Genomic DNA, 20,688 nt, shown 5'->3' on the forward strand with positions numbered 1-20,688 from the left:
TTGTCAGAAACTAATCCCTTCTTGTGAATTCGAGAAGGTTTCTAGTGACCTCTGAGCTAGCTGGCACTCACTATTAAATCTAATATATTCGGTAGAGACCTAGTAGACCTCAGTCCTACGTCTAAGCTACAGTATATATTATTCCAATGCGCAGAGCCTTTTGGGAATATAGGAACTACACTACACTACTGCTTGTACTACGCCAGATCCAAGCTGACATTAGAAATCTGGAAATTGAAGAATCCAGCAGTCTACTTGTGCCAGTGCTGAGAATTCTATATGTCTCCATATCGCCAGATCTGCTAATATACGGTGCTCTTCAGCTCCCTCAAAAAGCTGCCTAGCACCAACACTGGTATCCTTGTACCATGCTGAAAGAAATCCTGCGTTAAGGGCAAAGTTGTTTTTTGTGCAGAAAGGTATACCTTCTTGCAAAAACCATTCTTGTAATGCAATTTCAACTTCCTATTTGTGATGGAGAATGCATCGCGCATAGGAAGAGAAAGTGAAGAGGTGAGATTAGCATATTTCCACTTATTATACCTCACTGAGGAAGGTGTAGCATTTTTAACTAGTGTAACTCTGGGAATGCGCCAAAATCCATAGTTGGGTGCTTGGGTACACCTATACTCCACCCATGGAATGTCTTCCAGGTGCAGTGTCACACAACGCAGCATGAGGGTAGTTATTGTTTACATTTAGTTTACCAAACCACGCAAGGTGATCGGTCATCGAGTGGCTTAGTAAATACCCACTAACATTTTGTGTCGCAGCTCCATCAAAAATGGGTGCAACCACAACACAAGTATTATAGTGCAATCACTTCCACCACAGCAGCTACATGAGGTGTATTACAGCATCTGAATAGAGGACCCCACATTCTTGAACAGCAGAATACAGTAACATCCAGGGTGCCGAGGAGGCTGGCATTTACAGACTGTCAGAAGCCACATTGATCCGCAGGATGGTCCATTTGAGTTAGAAGCATTTAATGCTGAATATGCAGCAGACAATGAATAGGACATTAAGTGCTGCATATAACTATTAGCAATGATATTAATTGGAATGAAAATGTATTTGCTCATCACTCTAATCTTTGCTAGTGCTTAAAGTTAGCACTGTCTAATGGGAATGGAGGGCTGGCATCATCTTTTTTGCTTGTAAACGCACATATCCCCCCTGGAAGTCTCATGATATCTTAGTCGATTCCAGGCTTTCAATTGTCCATAGCATTAGTATTCTGGAGCAATGCCCTTTGGTTAATTAATGTGGGGGACTTCAACTATAAAGTTTCACATTCTGGCTGCATGACCTTTAGTTTCACCAAATTGAAGACGTGTGGTGCATTCTGTCGGTGTTTTACCTGAAAAGTTTAGATCAGACAGGCAGAGTTTACATTTACTGAAAAGCCTGAATTATACAAATTCTTTTTTTTTTAAATGCCGGATTTCCTGAAGACTTTTCACTCCTCTCAAGGGCAATCCCTAATTGAGTATATAGGGGCATCCCATCAAATGTTTGGAGTGTGTACACAATTGGAGGTATTTGGGACTGATTTAGGTGGCCACAGCGTTCTTTCAGTGTCTATTGATTTGGATTCCTGGAACTCTGGGAAAGACAGTGTAGCCTATAACAAATCTAATGGGTGCACTTTCTGGTTCTGGGACACCATAAGGAACCTGGGCCATATTATTTACACAGAAAGACTGGTTCCCTCTGGCTTTTCCTTAGATGACCCTGTCTCCTGGTTCCAAAAGCAGCTGACCTTTTTTCAAACATTTGGGAGTAAAGATAGAGGTAAAAATGTCAGGTCACCTATTAAGATCCCTTCAGCTTTAATAAAGGTGAATTGTGAATAAACTCCCTAGTAAGTAAGCAATTTAAATGTTCCTTGATTCCGAAGTGGAGGTGTCTTAATGAACAAAGGAGGAGGATTGGAAATGGATCAATCTGAGGGAAGCTGCTACTTCATTTATTTCTCGTAATTATAAGACAGCAGTGGCCAGTTTGTGCTTAGTGTTGAAGCAGGTTCCCTGGAACTATACAGCCCGCCTTCCTGCGAGGAGATTGAAGGATTCATTAAGGGTGCAAAAAACTTCAGGTGCTAGGGCCCTAAAGAACTCCCGGTAGTACGCATTAAACAGGAAGACTCCTTATGGGCTATCTTTTTATTTCCTCTGTTCTAGTACTTCTATTGGCCTGGTGATATTCCATCTTCTTGCAAGGGAAGTATTATGGTACCCTATATAAAAGGGATTCAAAAGCCTCTCCTGCGAGCTATAGACAAATCGCTCTTGTGGATGCGACTGGCAAATTATGTGCCATAAGTATAATATGTCACCTTCAGGAATGGGAATTCGACAATAAGCGCTTACCTGCTGAGCAGGCTGGCTTTTGTAAGAATTGTGTTACCCTTGATGATATCACGGTCCTCCAAACCCTGGTTAAAAAGTATCGCTGGGGGAAGGCACATGTATTCTGCCTTTATTGATTTCTCCACAGCGTTCGGCAGGGTGACCGAGGGATGCTGTGGACAAAATTGTCTGCGCTAGGGATTCCTGATCATCTTAAGAAGTTAATAATTGCCTTGAACTCTTCTACTTGGACTCAGGTCCTGATGTGAGGGAACCAGGGTTTGTCCCGTGAAGTGGGGATGCATTATGGTCTAAAGCAGGGGTGCCTGCTTGTGCCTCTTCTTTCCTCACTCTACACTCATGATTTGACATGTGGAGTTGGCCAAAGGGGGATCCATCTAAATCATGGTTAATGACTGTTGATCATCTTCTTTATGTTAACAATGTTATTTTGCTGGACTTAACCCCAATAGGACTGCAGGAACGCCTCGGTGTGTTGGAGAAATATGAGAAAGAACACTGTCTAAAAATAAACATATCTAAGAGTAAAGTCATGATTATTAGAACTAAGGGATGGACAATCAGTAAATACTTCAATTGGTCCCTGGGAAATGCCAAGTTGGGAGTGGTGCAGTTTTACCCTGACATTGGCAAGTAACTGATTAAACAAAGATCATTTAAGTTACTGAAAAAGTAAGGAATTGTCCAGTCTCCTGCTATGCACAGATTGTACAAAGGCACATCGCACATGTCCTCTCAGTTTATAAGACAAAAATACCGCCATCACTGAGCGATCCCTTTGCAATGATGGTTAAGTGGCACTGATCCTTCTTTGAGAAAGTAGAAGGGTGCACTTGGTGCCAAATTTGTAACCTGAATTCTTTCACTTCTCCATCTGCCTTTCGGCTTGAATTTGGGCTACCTTCTAAAACCCTGCTTGCTATGGCAGCCGTCCTGAGGTGGGGGAACAGTCTACTAGGTTGTGAAACGGGTTCTATCCAAGCTGCACTAAAGCTTGAAATCTTTCATAGCTTGAAGGGAAGTAGCACACGTTATTCTATTTATATAAATACTCTGGAAATGTCTGAGATTAGCCAGAATGGGGTTGTCCTCTTCCAAAATCCTTTTCATTAAACTGTGATTTAAAAATCCTTCTATGCAATGAGTAGAAAAAGGGACATTCTGTTTTGTTTACAGCATGTAAGGAATGAAATTATAATAGTGAGGAGCATGTGCTAAAAAAAAAAAAACTATATTTCATGGAATCTCTGACACGGAGTAAACAGAATAATTCTGTTATTGATACACTGGGAGGGTTTGAGGTATTCCAGACTAGGACAGGCGCACTCCCTAGTGGCCGCACAGTATCGTGTCACTGAGTGTCAGACTCCAGGCAAAAGGGCGGGCGGTAATCCCTCGTAACCGCTCAATGGTGGATTACAAATCCACACTAATTGCATGTTCATGAGAGGCTGGTAACCAGGCAGCTGCAGCATTGCACTCGGGGACATCGGACGGAGAGGACCGCTGTTGGCGGCTGGAGCTCGGAGCAGAGAGGCCGAAGCTGCAGGGGCTGAGCAGGCTCCGAAAACGGAGAGGGGCAGAGAGAGAGGGGTAGGACGGAATAAGGAGACAAGGTGTACCCGCCTAAATACCGGATTTCTAGCGCAACAGCTCTAATCCTTTCTCCTCCCGGGGATGTTTTTCCTATGAACCTTTCAAGGTATTACCCGACTACGCTTTCTAGCGCAACAATAATACTTGCGGCCATATCACTACTTCCGGCTTTCTTTCCTAAAGGCCCTGAAGATTCGCAGTCTGTTTCCCTGCGATGAAACACGTGTTGGCCAGAACAAGAGGAACAATAAATCTGTTTTCTATAACAAGGATTCTATCTCATTGAACTTTCTTTCTGTAGATTCTGAAACATTATTGATGTGCGCAACTCACTACTAAACCATAACCAGGACTCACCGAGCATTGTGATATTTTCCTAGAGCAGGGGCAATTGTTGTTTTTGTACAGAATAATTCTGTTACTAAGGTTCCATCTGCTTCTGCTACAAGCCATCACTGGAACATGCAAAGTCATACTTTCTGAGACTGTTCTTTTTGGAGCATAATATATGACTGTTGAGGCTCGCCAATATCTATTCGAACCCCCAACTGAAAGGGTTTGCACAAAAATATAAAAATGTTTTAAATGTGTTTTTAATTTTGTAATAATATGAGTATTTACTCTCTACTTTTTATTTGAATTGCTAAGGACAGTAAATGTTATTATGCTCATCATAGTCTTCATTAGTACTTTACAAGCTGTGTTAAGCTGGTAGCTCGACAGATGTAATGAGACTTATTATTATTATTATTATTATTATTGGGACATTTGTAGAGCACTGCGTTACGCACACCGGCGTGTCCACTGTACTGTACTGTATTTCTTGCCTATCCTTTGCTCCTCTTGCACTTTAGTTGCTCATTTGCACTTTTTACTCAATGCCTTGTAACAGAGTGTGCTGCATTCTTTACTGCAGAGAGCTTTGTACTGTATTGCCAAAATTGATTTATTTGAATATTTGCACTATATCAGATCTGGCACTTATAGTACAGCATTGCATTCAGTACTGTTATTGTATATTTGTACATAATAAGGTTGTATATATTCTCAGCGCATGAGGTTATGTAATACATTTGTCAATTACACTGTTTTAGGCCATCTGGGGGATGCCCTATGGATCCCCGTGTGTTAACTTTTATTGGAAGAAACAATTTATCTTTCATCGGTAGTGATATGTTTTTTTGTTTTTTTTGCTTTACTATTGTATTGAAGATGAGGATGAATTACTGTATGCATTATGTGGAACTCTGTTGAGTTCCATAACACAATAAATACAAATGTGATTGAATTGCAGATACCTGTTATTAATATGTGGACAGATCATCTTTGTCTCTTCTCCCTCCAAGGACTTGTTCTGTGAGTGTCACATACACAAATCAAAACATAAATATAACCCAACAAATTTCCTTTGTATTTTGAAGGACAAAATATTGAATTCCTGAACATTTTCAGAAGTACTCCTAGAAAGCGAATGTTGCACTACTGCTGAGAACCACTTCCTCTGCGTTTTCACCAATACTGGAGATGTTTCCTGCACACTTGCACCCTGGAAATTGATTTATTCCTGCTCACGACTGATGTAAATCTCCACTATTTAAAACAGAGGTCTTCAAACTTTTGTAGGTTGAGCCCCCCCCCCCACCCCAGCTCAAGTTTTGTTTCTGTTGCCCCCCCCCCCCAACACCTGACAGAAATTTCTGCAATCTGGTACACTACATAATTGACTGCCGCGCGCATATCCTGGGCCATATCCAGCAAACAATGTTCAACATAATAAGAGTGTTTAATAAAGTGCAGGTTTGTGAGTGAGTGTGCTGAAATGACAGATTATTACATAGCTCAAAACACCATTTTCCTAGATAAAATGTGCGCAAATTGTTTTTACTAGGATGCTTTGTTTTACACATGACATTGATTGATAACACCATCAACATAAATATGACGGGTGTGCCTGTTTTTCGCCACAGATGGTCAAACTGTGAATGGATTTTTGCTACTGCCATCCTCTGGTAATGTCCACATTCAGGGGCAGATTTACAAGGAAGTGCTGCAGCGTGGCACAGCAAGCCCTTTGGCTGCGCCACGCTGCAACACTTCTGAAGCATAGGGATGCAATATATTTACAAGAATATGACGCATCTCTGTGCTTCCCCCTGCGCTGGCGCACAAACTGCAGCCATGCCCCCTCCCACATTTCCTCCTCCATGAATTCCCTCACTACCACTCACCAATGATGCACCTCATCTCTCTTTATTTTGTTATAGCGCTACTCATTGTTTACTCACACTCAGTTCTGTGATCTGCATGGTACACATTCTATGGAGCAGGCACATAAACCCTCTGTGCTGTGTGGGTGGTAGGAGTGCTCATGTGTGCACAGTGAGCCATGCAACAGTTTGCGAGTAGGGTAAGAGGTGTGACTGCAGGGTGAGCGAGGTGACCATATGAATTTGGTTGCAGATATAAGTGCAGAGTGGGACGAATGAATATATAGTTAGTGGTGGGCTTATTTGAGTGAGATTGCAGATTGAGCAGTGAGGGGGACAGGTGAGTGAAGTGTCACTTGACCGCAGGTTGAGTAGTGTGCTCGTGTGATTGCAGGGTGAGGTACAGGGTGAACAATGCAAGTGCATTGTGAGTGCAGAGTGATCATTGTGAGTGCAGAGTGATCACTGTGAGTGCAGGGTAAGTGGGTGAATGGTGAGTACATGGTGATCATTGTGAGTGCAGGGTGAGCATGAAAGTGAAGGGCAAGAATGAGAAGCGAGTTGTCTGAATGCAAGGTGCATTCCCAGACACTTGAAGTAACTCATAATGTTATTGACGGCAGCGTAGGGTTTCAAATGTGTTAAATTATGGCTAATATATCAGTAACCAGGGTGGAGGAAATAAATAATGTGGTGATCCAGCAACAAACTCCCAGTCTTGTGATTAGGGTTGACAGCTTATTATTTTGATGTCCCAGGCGGTATAAAAATAAGCAGTCACCTAAAGCTGTTTTGTCAGTACTTGTCCATGCATACTTTGATCAGCAAATAGAAATAGAAATAACTTTTACTTGTGTTCCAGGGCTGCTTGAATAATCTATGGCTGATAATAAAAGGATTTTTGTGGAGAGTCTGCGCACACCGTATTTGAACACAGTAAACAAAGAATAATCAAGTTTCACTGAATGTGTGCAACCCAGTTAGAAGGTAGCCAGCCTATTGAACTAAGACAATACTTATGGTGGAAAACCACCAGTATACCAGATCCACAGCTAAAAAATACTGCATGTTATCTTCACATTAGTAATCCGCAAAATATCACAATATCTTCTGTTAGTTTAAACATTATTTTTTATAATGTGCCGAAATCGTTTTTCTTGTATTTTTCAAGTCAAAGAACTGGCAACATGAAAATCATCACATGAATTGCGAGTAATGCAATTATTTTAAAAATAATGTTTAAACTAACAGACGATATTGTAATCTTTTGCTGATTACTAATCTGAAGATAACATGCAGTATTTTTTAGCTGTGCATCCGGTATACTAGTGATAATAAAAGGGAACATGCAGTCTGTAAAAGAACACATGGCTGGCTGGCATTTTGCGCGCCTGCCTGTGTAGTTTGAAAAGAAACTTTGTCTCCTTTCTGGGAAGCGCTAACCCTCCCTGGAGGGGGTTAATTCCTAGAGCCAAAATGCTTCAGCTGCAGTGGGAGGCAGGATGTCTCCCCTGCTTAAACTGAAAGTAAAGGAACAGACAGGCATTTCAGCTGCAGTGCGAGGCTAGGAGTCTCCTCTATAATAATATCGAATGTGAAGGCTGTCTTCAGTTTGTGTACCTTCAGTTTTAGCAGAGGAGACTTCCTGCCTCCTCACTGCAGCTGAAACTGAATGGATTAACCCCCTCCTGGGACAGTGAACATAATAAAAGCCTGGGCACTTCGTGCCTTGTCGATTTACCCTCCCTCCTCCCTTCAACCATTCCGGAGTTCCCTAAGAAGACTTGTCAGGGAACAAAGGTAAAATTAGAGTGGAGTGCGCGCCCTCCCTCGGAAGGTGTCGCGCCCCCCCAGGGGGGCGCGCCCCACAGTTTGAAGAACACTGATTTAAAAGGTGGGAAGGGGTCAGAAACCTCTTGTCAATGTCCACAAACAAGTTTGTTTACTCTGAAGAAAAACTTCTTTTTAAAGTGATTTTACACATTCAAATAGGTCTGTGGATTGGACACCCTGTTGTAGTTTTCAGACGCGCGAGGTAGCATTCCAGCCTACCCACGCTGTCTGGAAGGGCGAGCGCTGACGCTTGACATCAGACGATCGTGGGTATAAAATAAAGGGCGTGGTCTCGGCGCGGCAGTCAGAGCCGCGTGTACAACCAAATTGCCGGCTCCTCAGTATTTGCCTATATAGCGTTAGGCCAAACGCTACACTGGCGACAAGGGAGTGTTTATGAACTCACCAGGGCTAATACCTGCCCACTGCTGTGCGGAGTGTTCTGCTGCCAGATGGTGTGCTCAAAAGTGCAGGAGCTATCAGGAAGGCCCAATGGAGGTCACGGCTTCTGTGCCTGAGGACGGAGGTATGATTCCTTCCCTTGGGGCCCCTGAGACATTACCCCACACCAGCCCAAGGGCGGGAGAGACGCGTCACGGCGCCCCCTTTGACTTCCTGGGCCAGGTGGAGGTCCCATGCCTGATTGTAGCACCAGGGCCCATTTATCTGGGCTGGAACACTCTGGCTGATCACCCACGGTGAGGGAAGTGAAGTGCCCGAGGGAGAAGACACAGGGCGTCGCCTTGAGACACGACTGCCAAGGAAGACAGGGTAGAACGAGGCCTACGCAGCACGCTGAGCACGTGCCAAAATGGCGTTGATCCCCGCCCTTGAGCCGTTCATTGTTGATGGTGCCCCGTCATCCCTTGCCCCGCGCTGGAGAGATTGGACCGATCGCCTTCAAATATATTTCGAGGGGGCGGGCATATCCAGAGAAAGGCGCAGAGCACTACTACTCCACCTGGGAGGCAAAGATATCCACCGCATATATAAAACCCTCACGGAAGCAGCGCCAAAAACATACCTCACGCTACTGACTGCTCTAAATGCCCACTTTGAACCTATGGCAAACAAAGACTACGAAAGATTTATCTTTCGCCAAGCCAAGCAGGAGGCCGAAGAGTCTCTAGATGCGTTCCATGGCCGACTAAAGGAGCTAGCTAGCACATGTGGGTTCCGTGACGAGCAGGAAGAGATCCGAGGACAGATCATCCAAGGATGCTACTCATCCAAACTCCGAGTCACCATCCTCCAAGAAGACGGCAAGCCCCTGGCGGACATCCTCACATTAGGCCGTTCGAAAGAGCTGTCGCAAGCGAGGGCCTCGCATATGGAAGCAGCCCTACACCGCCCCATCAAGACGGAGCAAGCCCACGTGGCAGAGAAGGTGAACGTGGTGAGGCCCAAGGTGAGACAAACCGGAGGAAAGAGACAACCGGACACCAACAAGAAGGAATGTGGGTATTGCGGAGGCCAGCCCCACCGCATGCAGGATTGCCCAGCAAAAGGGAAGAAATGCAGCGCATGTCAGTGGATGAAACATTTCGCAGCAGTGTGCAGATCCACCAGAACCAAGAAAGAAGCCGCACATGCGGTGCAAGAAGAGCCGGACAGCGAGGACCTGGATAATGATACAGAAGAGTACCCAGTCCACTATGTATTCGCAATCAACCATTCACAAATAAAGAAACGCCGCCTTCCGAAATGTCTCATCCTGATCCACCAACAGGAGGTAAAAGTGACCATTGATACAGGAGCGTCCATTGAGCTGATGGCCGCCGACCTCTACCACCAGCTACGCACTAAGCCTCCGCTACGAGAGGCGAAGATCCGAGTATTTGCGTATGGCCAAAAAACGCCCATCCCACTTATCGGATGCTTTAAGACAGAACTGCAACTCGGGGAGACGAAGATAGGCACCACTATCTATGTCACAGAGGAAGGCAGCGGCATGCTGCTGAGCGGGCAATCAGCCGAAGAGTTGAAACTGATATTGTTTGCCATGGCACTACTAGAGGAAGAGTTGGATACCATCATGGAGGAGTTCGGCAAGGTGATCAAAGGAATTGGGTGTTTGAAAGGGAAAGAAGTGTCCTTACACATCGATCCATCTGTACAACCGGTAGCGCTGAGGCACAGGCAAATCGCATTCCAACTGAGGCAGAAGGTCAAAGAGGAGCTAGAGGCTCTAGAAAAACAAGGCATCATAGAGAAAGTCAGCAGACCATTACCATGGGTGTCCCCGATCGTTATTGCCAGGAAGCCGAAAGAGCCGGGACAGGTCCGCATCTGTGTGGATATGCGCCTCCCCAACCCCGCTGTAAAAAAGGAACGACACCTAACGCCCACCATCGATTATATCTTAGGGGAATTCAATGGGGCAAGGTGGTTCTCAAAGATGGACCTCCGATCAGGCTATCACCAACTGCCACTCCATCCAGACTCGAGGTACATAACCACCTTCTTTACACATGTAGGCCTCAGACGGTATCGGCGCCTGAATTTCGGCATCTCAAGTGCAGCCGAGGTGTTCCAGAACACCATTAGAGAAGTCCTCAGCGGGCTCCCCGGGGTGCTAAACGTGAGCGATGATCTGCTGATCTACGCGTGAACAATTGAAGAACACCACCAGAGGCTGAGGGGAGTCCTAAAGAGAATCAAGGAGTCAGGCCTTACTCTGCACTGGGAGAAGTGCCAATTCCTACAGAACAAAATTTGTTTCTTTGGATACACATTCTCGGATCAAGGAGTGGCCCCGGACCCGGACAAAGTGAAAGACATTCAAGAGGCCCCTGCCACGACAAACATTTCAGAAGCAAGAAGCTTCCTGGGCATGGTAAATTTCTGCGGACGTTTCATCTCTGACCTCTGCAACCTTACCAAGCCTCTCAGAGAATTGACAAAGTCTACGACCACATGGCAGTGGGGCCCCGAACAAGAGCAAGCCTTCCGAGCAACGAAAGCAGCCCTGTCGGCGGACACCACCTTGTCGTACTTTGACCCTGCGAAGCCCACCAAAGTGGCTGTGGACGCTAGCCTCTATGGTCTGGGAGCGGTATTAGCTCAACTTCTTAACAACGGCGAGTGGGCACCCATCGCCTACACCAGCCGATCCCTAACCTAAACAGAGCAAAGATACTCGCAAATTGAGCGAGAGCCAATCGCCATTCATTGCGCCAGCAGACATTTCCATGTATATGTGTATGGCCACCATTTCACGGTGGCAACTGACCACAAGCCACTCATACCTCTCTTCCAAGGATCGGCATCAAAACCTCCACCCAGAATTGAGAAATGGATACTCCAGCTGCAAGGATACGACTACCGAGTGGAATACAAACCGGGATCCACAAATCCGGCGGACTATCTGTCCAGGCACCCGCGAAAAGCCACCAAGGAGGAAAGAGAAGAGGCGGAGGACACAGAAGAATACGTCTGTTTGGTGACCGAAAGATCACAACCTCTTCCCATGAGCCTAGCCGCCATCATTGAAGCCTCAAAAGGAGATGAATGCCTTCAGATAGCTGCGGATGCAGTCAAGTCAGGAGATTGGAGGGCTATCCAAGAGTCTTTGAGCAGGAGGATGCCCCAAGCCAGAATGACACTGAAATCCATCCTGAGGGTCAAGGGAGAACTGTCCGTCGACAGCCAAGGATGTCTTCTAAGAGGCCCCAGACTAGTGATGCCGACCAGCCTCACACAGCAGGCAGTAGACCTAGCGCACCGAGGACACCAGGGAATGGTGAAAACCGAAAGCAGACTGAGAGACAAAGTCTGGTTCCCCCGCATGGATGCCATGGTTGAGCAAACAGTGAGGACCTGCAACTGGTGCCAAGCGGCGGGGCAGGTGGATCGCCCCAACCCAGTGGCGACGGAAGAAAATCCCCAGAGACCGTGGGAGTGCGTGAGTGCGGATTTTGGGCACCTCCGGATGGACGCTACACCCTAGTCATCATCGATGATTTTACCAAGTACCCGGAGGTGGAAATAGTGGGAAGCCAGACAGCCACTGAAGTGATCGCCAAGTTTGAGAAAACCATCGCCACACACGGCATATTTGAGGTGGTCAAAACGGACAATGGACCCCCCTTCCAGGGGCAAGAGTTTGCAGAATATCTAAAAGGGTGGGTAATTTATCATTGCAAGATCACCCCACGCTGGCCCCAAGCAAATGGGGAAGTGGAAAGGTTCATGCGCACCCTCAATAAAACAATACGCATTGCCTAGGTGGATGGATCTCCACTGGAGAGAGCGATTTACAGCTTCTTGAGAGAGTACAGGATGACCCCTCACATCACCACGGAGGCAGCTCCAGGAACGGCAACCATGGGCCGAGCAGTGAGCGACACGCTCCCACACCACCCAACCTGGATCCCGGCGCATGCCAGCGATGAGAAGACCCTAGCCAACAGGACTCGCTCAAATGATCAAGCCAGCAGGCGGAGAGGAGCCAAAGAGTCGAATATCCAATTGCAAGATCTAGTGTATGTCAAAGATCGATATCCAGGAAGCAAGTTCTGGCTTCCCTTTGAACACAAACCATGGACTGTCACCCGCCGGACCGGCACGATGGTGACCGCAAAGAGAGGAGCTGAAACCATCACCAGAGACGTATCATTCTTCAAGAAAGCGCATCCCGGAGCACCTCCAGGCCCCGGACCTGAACCGGAAGGACTGCACCCGAGTAAACAGCGCGAAGACCAGGAAGCAGACCAGTGCCCGGAGGACGAGGAAGATCTGATGGACCGTAACACCCAATCCCTGCCTGCCACTCCCAGGGGTGACCTGCCCAACTCTCCCTCCTCCTGGGGGGAGCACAACACCCCCAAGTGCAGGTCCCCGGAGGTGGCCCTGTCCAGAGGCGGATAGTCCAGATATGGCCTGCGAAAGAACCCAGCACCATCTTCTCAGCTGGCCGACTATCTAGTGTAACCATCAAGAACTGAGGCTGGCAGACTGGTAACAGATCCATTGTTTGATTGTCTACTATGCTTTGATACATTTTGTTGTTTAATAAAGGTTGGAAGGAATGTAGTGTTCCGACGCGCGAGGTGGCATTCCAGCCTACCCACGCTGTCGGGAAGGGCGAGCGCTGACGCGTGACGTCAGACGCTCGCGGGTATAAAATAAAGGGCGTGGCCTCGGCGCGGCAGTCGGAGCCGCGTGTACAACCAAATTGCCGGCTCCTGTGATTATTAGAGCGAGCGCGTTATTTGCATATATAGCGTTAGGCTAAACGCTACACCTGTGTAGCCGGCTAAGTACGCCGAGTCTCTATAGCTCATTATCCTCTGAACTCCTGGCTCTGTGTTACTAGGGCATGTACCTTGTGTCTCTACCTCCACAAGCCCCTCGCTCTGTAATATCATGTGCCCTTTGGTATTTCCTCCCAGGATCTTTCATACTTATGTTGTCACTTCTGCCTCACATATCTTCGACCGTGGATCCTGTGAACTGATTTTGTCACAAACTGGCCCACGTTCGTCCATTGATCCCTCGCACTGATGCAATCACATGTGCCCATCATCATTCACTTCCTGGACACCTTACACTGATGCAATACATCTGCCTGCATCTGTTCCTTCCTGGATCCCTCACACTGATGCTATCACATGTGCCCCACATCTCTTCCTTCAAGTATCGCTCACACTGATGTTATGACTGCTGCCCTTTATCTAATCCTCCTCTCATCTCTCATATGAGTACATAGATACAATGTGTCTCTCAATCTGCTGCTTGTGTGATAATGTCACTTCCGACGTTTGCCTCTTCTGCGGTTTATTTCTCACACATGCCTTTCTTCCGCCTCCTCTCCAGGTCCCTCGATCTGTGTGCAGTGAGAGCTGTCCTCCTGGGTACAGGAAGGTCCCTCTGGAGGGCCAGCCCATCTGCTGCTACGACTGTGCCCCCTGCTCAGAAGGAGAGATTACCAACAAGAGTGGTAGGTGATAAAACACTGCATGCCAACCAATGATCCTTTCCAAAGGGCCAAAGGAGAAGACTTGCACATGTAAATTACTCACAAGTGTAAGTTACCTTTGTGAATCGACTCCTTAGTTTGTATTTATTTAGTTTACAAATAGTCCCTGTGGCCGGAACATGGAGAAAAAATTATTTGAACAGAATTATACCGTTATCTTAGGATCTACCAAAGCCAAAACTAGTCCATGTCCTCAACTAAACCGCACCTCAATATCTTTCTCTCTCTCCCTTTTACTCTCTCCCTACCTACTCCCAACCAGTGCTGGCTTCAGAGTAGTGTGACCGACGTCATTGTGCCTGGTCCAAGATCAAGGGTGCGCCCTCTGCATGGCAGGCAGTACCGATTTAGGAGCAGCCTGCAGAGATCTTTTGCATGTACATCATTTTTCAGGGACAATTGCTTTGGCATGATACCTCTGGTGGTTAAAGCTCTACAAGGAGAGATCTGATATTCAGCTAGTCACAGTTTTGACTCATGAAATAGTAGCTTGGAGTGTTAATGTTCCTGCTGCAAATCATGTGTGACATGCAGCACACAGATTCGTATTTTCTGGAGATAGCTTAGTGGGTATTTATTTTGTTGCCAACATCCTTTTCTTATTTGGAGTTCATAAGTAACAATCCATCTAACATAGAACATTATGCAATGAAGTGGCATCAAAATGCTGCATGCAAATAGAAAGGCATCGACTCAGAACCTTATGGTTTATTCCCCTCAATCTTTTGTCATTCTAAGGTTGGGAAAGAGGACTCCTTTGCGTAGCAATACCATTTTAATAACAATCATTGTGTTACGCTTATAGGTGGATTTTACTAAGAGTTGGGAGGCGTACCATGCGTGGTACATGGATGTTCCAATGCACTCAGCCATGGATGTTGGCACTAATCCCTATCTACTAACTTTAACAGAAAGGGATAGGCATCAAACAATTATGCATCCTCAAGGCAGGAGTAAATTTGGAGAAAATATTTCCAAATATGCATGTGTGATGCACCATACATTAAGCATACAAAGTGGTAACTTTATCAAACATTGACTTTTGTGCTGGAAGGGTACACTTTCAATATACATCTTTAACTTGACATAACTCAATCACCCTCACCCTGTGGTGTAAGGGTGTAATTGGCACAAGGCAGCCTAAGGTACGCCAACACTAGAGGACAGAGAAACATCACCATATCTTAATGGATAGCTTTGGTTACTGCTCATTGTAAAATAAAGTTTTTAGCAAATTAGTTAAGGAGAGGTTTATGAAGGATCAAACATTCACTCCCAAAAGAGTGAGCCCATTGGTATTCACAAACTGTACTTCTGTAGTTACCATAGCCAAAAGGGACATGAAGCAGCTGTAAATGCCTTCCAGCTCGACCTGGAGTAAGACAAGCATTACAAATGGCCAACCACTGATACTTCAACAACCCTCTAACCACATAAACAGAGACAGGCCCTTACAATAACACCATATAGCGAAAAATGTTAAAATAAAATAATGTGTTTAGAATTTTCAAAACGTGTATAACTGTAATTTAATTTTAAAGAAATAATGTATTATTTAAAAATAAACATTTATTTATTATTAAATAGTTTAACAAACCTTTAAGCTTAAGAATGAACATACCTTTAATTAATTGAAGATAATTTAATTTAAAATAATTCTAGAGAATATTTTTGGTAACGTTACTACATAATAAATGAATATGGACATGTTATTTAAATAGGAATTTTATAAAATATTTTTTTTTAAATAACTGTCATTTAAATGGAATTTATTCAAATTACTAAATATTTAATTAAAAAATAAGTTTATTGTGCTGTATTAGTATTTTTCTACTGTTAAAGTACATATATAAAATTAATTTACATTTATATGTAAATGAAATATTTTTATAATTTATTTTAAAGTTTAATAAACTTATAAATACTGTCCTATACTTTACCATTAGGAGATCTCCGCCCTTGAGGATCTACATTCTGGTTTCAGGAAATTGGGACAAGTAAATCCACACTAAAGGGCCTATTACGATGTCGGTCGGAATTTCCTCTGAACCACACCATTGACCTCCATTCTGCGGTCCTGACCGCCTAACTATGATGAGACCACATATGGTGCAGGTGCATTCCCACAATTCCGTATTGGAGCATGTGCTACAGCCACAAACCATCCTTACTACATGCTCCCGTAGGGAAATATGAGGTTGTGTTAATCCATGCACCTCGTGGCATGGTACCTAAATGTGCCTGCCACAAGCTACAGGGATTAACAGGGAGGCACCATAGTTGCCCCCTCAGCCACTGACGGGAGGCAGCAAAGGAAAGGGGGCCCTGCTAGGGGCCCACAAACACGCTTTCCGACAGGGTTTTCATGTCAAATAGGCCAGCATGGAAACCCTGCCAGAAACTGTCCAGCGTAATCCGGACGGCACAAACTGCCGTCCCTATGGAATATGGGCCGGTAGGACTGGCCGATGGGCTCCGTGAGCTTGTTGGAAGCCAGCCGGAATAACCGTCCCGTTCTAATTCCAACTGCTGTATCGTAATCAGCCAGTAAGAATTGAAAGCAACGATGATCTACGGTCAGAGGCTTTACGACCTACATCGTAATCGACCCCTATGTAGTACATTTACACTTAAATGGCGAATCGCCAAAGCTAGTAAATTTACTGAACACTGCAAGTCTAAATTTCAACATGTAGATTTGTATATTTGCCTTGTAAACAGTGAGCATAAATTCACTCTTATACTTGGGTATCAATTTCATACATTTGTGTATTCACAATTTTCAAGTGTAATAAATATAGATCTTTCAAATAAAATAAAATAAAATAAAAAAACATAGCCTAGCATTTTTATTTTCAAACAGTAATAAACAAATTGAATTAAAACTTTAGTTTAATTATTGTAAACTACATTTTAATTTTAAATATATGTTTTACTATGGTAAATATTAATAGCTAAACTAGTAATATATTTATATAATAATTGTGTGCACTTTTTAAGACACACAAACACATAGACATATGGACATAATTAACTAACAGTAAGTGATATCACTGGACTAACTATTAACCTTGGGTTCCGGAGCAGCCTGCTGCCTGGTCTGAAGTGCGTTAAGTGTTTTATTGTCTTGGCTGGGGTGATAAGGGCTATATAAATGCAATTACAATCATAATAATTTAAAAGTCAAAATAATGTAATTATTTCAACGTTTTGTTCCAATGGGGTTTAAAATTAAGTTCCTACACCCACTATTTTATATTGAAGAAAAAGGAAACAGTACAAGCCATCTTGAACAATTCAACACAACTCGCCGAATGAGGTATCGATGCCCAGGATCTACCCAACCCAAACTACCCTTTAATCTTAGCACCAGACAAGGGCCCTTGGTCAGTCCTGCACGGGACAAATAGCTCAGGATTCCCCAGTAATAGATGGAAGGGACATAAGGACTGTACGGGAATCAGGATCGCATGCCAAAACAACAAAAGGGTTATCAGTGCCATCCCTTCCCTCTCTGACCAATCCGGAACCACCGGAAGTAGACAGAAGCATTCCTAATAGCAGCGAGACCAGGCCTGGCAGGTGAGAGGCTAAGGGAGGATCATTTCCCAAGAAGAACTTAACTGTAATCTTATGGAATATCACCGGGAGCAGCAAAATCCGCGAGAACAAAAACCTGAGGCGATTCCTGTAAACAGGAGACATACTCTGCCTTCAAGAGACCTGGGCATTATCTAGCACACCATTGGCAGGGTTCTACAAACATTATGTTACAATAATAAAAAAGAACCTTTTTGGTCTGGCGGTCTATCAGTTTACATAAAACACACAAACTCCCTTGTAGTAACAGGAATAAACCTGAATTCACCTGGGCTGCAAGCCCTACAGATCGAAGGCCGGAAAATACACCTCACAGCCAATGCGCATACTAATAATAAACTGCTAAGTTAACCCGGCACAGACCATCATGAAAGATCAGTTGGAGGCATTGACATGGGAAATATACGACCTCCTAAATAAATATAAAACTCATCAGGTAATTCTAGCTAGGGACTTTAACCTGAAGGACCTCAACAATGCTGCACCTTCATATCGAGGGTCGGGAAGGGCCGCACCCTTTCACGACTTACTCAACAACCATATGCTATCTTCAACCTACATTGTGAAAGCAATACACTCGAATGTTATGCAAATACAGCCGACCTTCCGGGACATCTCGAGAATCGACTATATCATGGTCAGTAAAGCAATGGCGGCCAGTTTGGGAGACTTTACAGTCGAGGATAGGTTGGAAAGCGATCACAGGTCACTAATAGCAGTGTTCATGCTGGAAGCTCCATCAGCCTTTAAGTTCCAAGCCACCTAAGTGTCCAGCGTGGATGAAAATCTTAGCCTCCTCAGGAGAATCAGATAGACAGACGAGATGGGCATGAAGCTTCAAAACTGGCTGGATCTAAAACAAGATGAGATCTCAGAAATGTCGCCTTCACTGATAAAAAAAACTGGGAGACCACTGTTGAGGCGATACAAGCAAGTTTGGGCCATCCCCAGCCACAACACTCAAGGTCCAAAAAGCAACCAACAGCTGGAAGCATCCGCCCAACTAAGGATATACGCGACAGTAAACGTCTCTTGCGTAAGGCACTTGCAATAAAGAAAAGTGGGGGCACACAAAGGGATGGGACCTCGATTGCATCATTGAGGGCAGCCCTAAGAAAGAAATGGTGGGAACACAAAAAAGCCCACACAGAGAGGGAATCTATCAAAGTGTTCTCCCTGCTTAAACAGAAGAATTCAGCATGATTATGAAGACACATAAACCGGCTAAGTAGCAGAGGAGTTCAAAGAGAAAATGGAGTGGCAAAACAAGACTGGCTGGTCCATGTAAAGCATCTATATTCAATCGCCCATGTAAACACAGGCAACACAAAAGAGTCTAACTGTGAGGTGGACCATTTCCACCAACCCAGGGCAAAGATTGAAGAAATGACCTCTAGCCCCCGAAACCCACCTGAGGGTCAGGGAGACCAGGCAGAGATGCAGTGCACACCGTCAGCCAAGATAAACCCTCAAATGGTCATCAAGATACTTAAGAACATGAAGAACGATGGGGCCCCTGGGCCAAACGGGATACCTGCACCGGTTTTTAAAAAGGCCCCTGATTTCTGGGCAACCATCCTCTCTCCTCTTTATAACCATTCTCTAATGACAGCAAAAAACCTTGATTCTGGGAGGGGCTCCATACTAGTCCCAATTTTTAAAAAAGGGAATCGGTTAAAGCCATCAAACTATAGGCTCATTGCTCTGCTCAATCTTGAAGTCAAGGCTTATGCCCACCTCATATTGAAGGACCTGGAGACGTGGGCCGAAGAAAAAAAGCTACATTCCCTGCTACCAGACTGGCTTCAAACCACAGTCATCGACAATGGACAACATACTGGCGTTAGCGCACCTAGCAACTGAAGCAGCACAAAAGAAAAATCCACCACTCTTTTGCTGCTTCATTGCCCACAGCACAGCCCTCGACAAAGTGGTACAAAATAGGTTATGGCGGAAATTAGAAAACTGGGGCATTCTGCCAAACCTACATAAAGCAATCAGATCACTATATGAAGGCACCTGGGTGCGGGTCAAAACCAGCACCAGCACAGTGTCCCCCAAAATAATAACAAACAACGGGCTGAAACAAGGATGTGTATTTGCCCCCATCCTCTTTAACCTGTATACGGCGGACTTGGGGGTTGCCCCGAAAGGAGCCAGCCTAGTAGCTCTGAGATTAGGCAGCATGAGGCTGCCGGTGCTACAATATGCCGATGACACTGCTATAATGGACCACACGAAAGTGGGCCTACAGAGAACCCTAAACACGCTGAACGAATTCAACAAAGACAACAATCTTAGAGTCAGCCAGGGGAAAACAAAGGTCATCATTTTCGGGAGCTACCACCTGAAAAAGAAAGGGCAGTGGCTAATGGGAGATCTGCAAACTAGCACAGTGGCAGGGTACAACTATCTAGTGGTTTGGCTCACCGAACAGACCAAGGCAAATGTTCACCTGAAACAGCAGTCTTCTCAGGCCAATAAGGTGGCATTCTTGTTAAAGCAGTTGAGCTTACACCTGATAAGCCCCACTGCCGGCCCAATACTAACTGCCCTAAAGGCAAAATTGCTGCCAGCCATTAGTTGTGGCTACTAGGCTTTTCCGGGGTCACAGGATGCCCTTCTCATAGCAACCCAAGCCAAAGCATATAAAGCAGTTTTCTCTATCCAAAGGTCGGCAAGGAAGTCACGGCGAATATTGGAGCTAGGCCTGGTAAGGCCAGACCTGATGTGCCAAGGGCAGATGATAAAACTACACTTAAGGATTATAAGGGCCCCAACAAATTCCTTAAGACATCAACTGAGAGTCATCTTTGAGGGGCCAAGCTCAGTATGGCACACCAGTCTCGGCAAAGCGCTCAAGACTTTAAAGATCGAGAAAAAGAGCATACCATTGCTGGAAATTCCACTAAATGCCTGGAAAAAAACCATAAACAGACATGTCCGCGAAACCTAATTTGATCTGGATCTTAAATCTCTTTGTTCTAGCCCCCAACTAGCCCGTTGAGCAGCTCCTACATGGTAGACAAGGCACAACCCTACCTAAACGAGGCCTTGACACCACAAGCCCGAACCGAAATTCTCCGCATGAGACTAT

The 20,688-nt window shown here is 45.1% G+C and overlaps 1 protein-coding gene across 2 annotated transcripts in view; it reads left to right on the forward strand.

The window, feature by feature from the left end:
- Nucleotides 1–20,688, forward strand: part of LOC147689423 (vomeronasal type-2 receptor 26-like) — a 508,280-nt gene that overhangs the window by 414,921 nt on the left and 72,671 nt on the right. For both annotated transcript variants that reach the window (XM_086940102.1, XM_086940103.1), the window contains exon 3: nucleotides 13,829–13,952. In XM_086940102.1, coding sequence (XP_086796228.1) covers nucleotides 13,829–13,952 — 124 coding nt within the window. The remainder of the gene's footprint in view (nucleotides 1–13,828; nucleotides 13,953–20,688) is intronic.

This window comes from Lissotriton vulgaris, chromosome 10 (assembly GCF_964263255.1).
Source record: "Lissotriton vulgaris chromosome 10, aLisVul1.2, whole genome shotgun sequence".
Classification (NCBI taxonomy): Eukaryota; Metazoa; Chordata; class Amphibia; order Caudata; family Salamandridae; genus Lissotriton; species Lissotriton vulgaris.